Source organism: Notothenia coriiceps, unplaced genomic scaffold (genome assembly GCF_000735185.1).
Source record: "Notothenia coriiceps isolate Sejong01 unplaced genomic scaffold, NC01 NC01_scaffold00018664, whole genome shotgun sequence".
Lineage (NCBI taxonomy): Eukaryota > Metazoa > Chordata > Actinopteri > Perciformes > Nototheniidae > Notothenia > Notothenia coriiceps.
In genome coordinates, this window is record NW_011351365.1 from 1 (window position 1) to 2,192 (window position 2,192).

At 43.4% G+C, this 2,192-nt stretch overlaps 1 protein-coding gene across 1 annotated transcript; it reads right to left on the reverse strand.

Annotated features, from left to right (window-relative positions):
* Positions 1–1,063: 1,063 nt before the first annotated feature.
* ino80b (INO80 complex subunit B) lies at positions 1,064–1,817 on the reverse strand (the record flags this gene model as incomplete). Its single annotated transcript, XM_010777831.1, has 1 exon — positions 1,064–1,817. A coding segment is annotated over one exon (504 nt), but the record flags the coding sequence as incomplete, so codon positions are not given.
* Positions 1,818–2,192: the final 375 nt, after the last annotated feature.

The window sequence follows — 2,192 nt, forward strand, 5'->3', positions numbered from 1 at the left end:
AGCAGGTTTAAAACACTGATATTCAAAATGCCTCACACATGGACCAATGATCAAGAAACACGTTCCACCTGACCAAACACCTGATAGCATAATTGTTGGCTCATCAATCAGGATGTTAGCACTATAAAAAGACCACAGGTGGTGAGTACTTTCTTACAGAAACAATGGAAGCCAACATGGAAGCAAGAGGAAGAGGAAGAGCTGGGCTGAGAGTGAGAGGAGGAAGAATGAGAGGTAGAGCTGGAGGGAGAGGACGTTCAGAGGGTTCAGCCTAATCTAAGCCGATTTACTGTTGCCTCTGTAATCCGGACACTTAGACTTGAAAACAGGTTAGTTACCAGTTTTCAGCTCTGCATAACTCATGATATATCAGTGCTTATATCTGTTGTGTGAAACGTATTTACTTCATTACTGTAATTTAATTGTTGGCATGTTGCATACTATAACTGTACAGTAATCCTGCACAATGTACTGTGGTAAACTTACTGTTATGCAACACAGACACTGACCAACCACTATGTCTTTGTTGTTTATCTGAAGGACTGAGAAACAAAGAGGTGCAGGTGGAAGGCTAAGGATTTTCAATGAGGCACAGGAAGCAGCAGTTACAAACTGGGTTTTGACAAACAATGCATCACACTTAGAGATCTGAAGCATAGTAACTATGTGCTGAGATGCATGATGCACAATGTTAGTTTTGAATAAAATGTGATTTTTTTTTCAACAACTAATTTGTATTTCTTCATTTTCTGTATTTCTGTAAACTCAATCAATCTCTCTCTGCAGAAACCTCTATGTACAGAGCACAGCCCATAACAGATGAAAGTGCTTTAGATGATGCTCAGCAGTGTGTAGTTGGGTGGTCAAACAATCTAGTATTAAGAATGAAGTGTGTTATATTTTGTGCAAAAGTTTGCATTTGGTAAGTGTTTATGTAGTTTTGAGTGCAGTTCTTCATTTAGCAGGAGAAATGAGGTGTTTTGCACTTTGGGGGTGTGGTTTTGTGAATTGTGTTTAGTGTTCTGAGAAACTGAGCAATTTAAAAAAAACCGTGTTAGCAATCGAGAAAAACTGTAATCTTATCAGTATAGTTTAATACTCGGCAAACAAATCGTAGAATTCTGCATTTTATAATGTACATAATTGAATGATCAGGGAAAACCATTATTATAACGATGACAAATATTTAGTCCTGAAATGATTTGTGTCGAGTTCAAATGATCCTTTCCAGGCGCATCGATTGTAGGACTTAGTCTGTATGCACCTTCATCCGGATGTAGTAACAAAACTGGTGTTCATTCGTCCTAAAGAGTTCACGCTGCGCTCTGAACCAGCAGCATGTTCCTCTTGTAGCACTCGAGGCTGCAGAGGGGCACCCCGCTCTTGGAGCAGGCGTACCTCTTGATGTTAGGGCAGCCGGTGACCCCGCAGGTCACGGGGGCTGCAGGTGGAGCAGAGGGGGGGGTTGGGGTCGGAGCAGGAACCCCCGAGGGGAAGGAGATGTTCATTCCCAGGGCGTTGTCTCTGTAGCGCACCATGGGGCTCTGGCTCAGCTTGGACTTCCTCTCCCTCATGCTCTTGATCTTGGCCTTGCTGGTTTTGGTCAGCCTCTCGATGGTCTGGTTCTTGCTGTCCTCCGCCTTCTTGGCCGCCTGCAGGCGTCTCTTCCGCGCTCGCTCCTCCCGCTTCTGCATCATCTCCACCGTCATCTCCTTCTCCTTGTAGCCCATCGGCAGCTCCAGGAGCGGCTGGGTCTGCTGCTTGTGTAACAGCGCTTTCTGAAAACATGACAAAAACACTCCTTGAAGCACACGTTTCTATTTCAGAGAACATGTTGGCATGACAGATTACATATCAGTTAAATTACTACCTTTGTTTTTTGTATATATTGATATAAGTGGACCATGCTAACTTGATGTTTCAGTTCTGTTCCTGTACTTTTCTGTTATTAAATTATGACAGGCGATCCTGCGCTAAAGCAGCTTTTAGTGACTCAAAATAGTTGTTCACTACAGTATGCTAGTAAGATGCTGAAAGTCTGCAAGTTAGTATCACAACACGTTTTTGACCAGAGGCCTGTACTACGAAGCTGGTTCAACCTAACCTGGATATGTTTGAGTTAGTCGGTTGGCCTAAAACATACGCGCTCTCGCTAAACGGTACTACGACGCGGGTTATCAAGTGGATCGCTC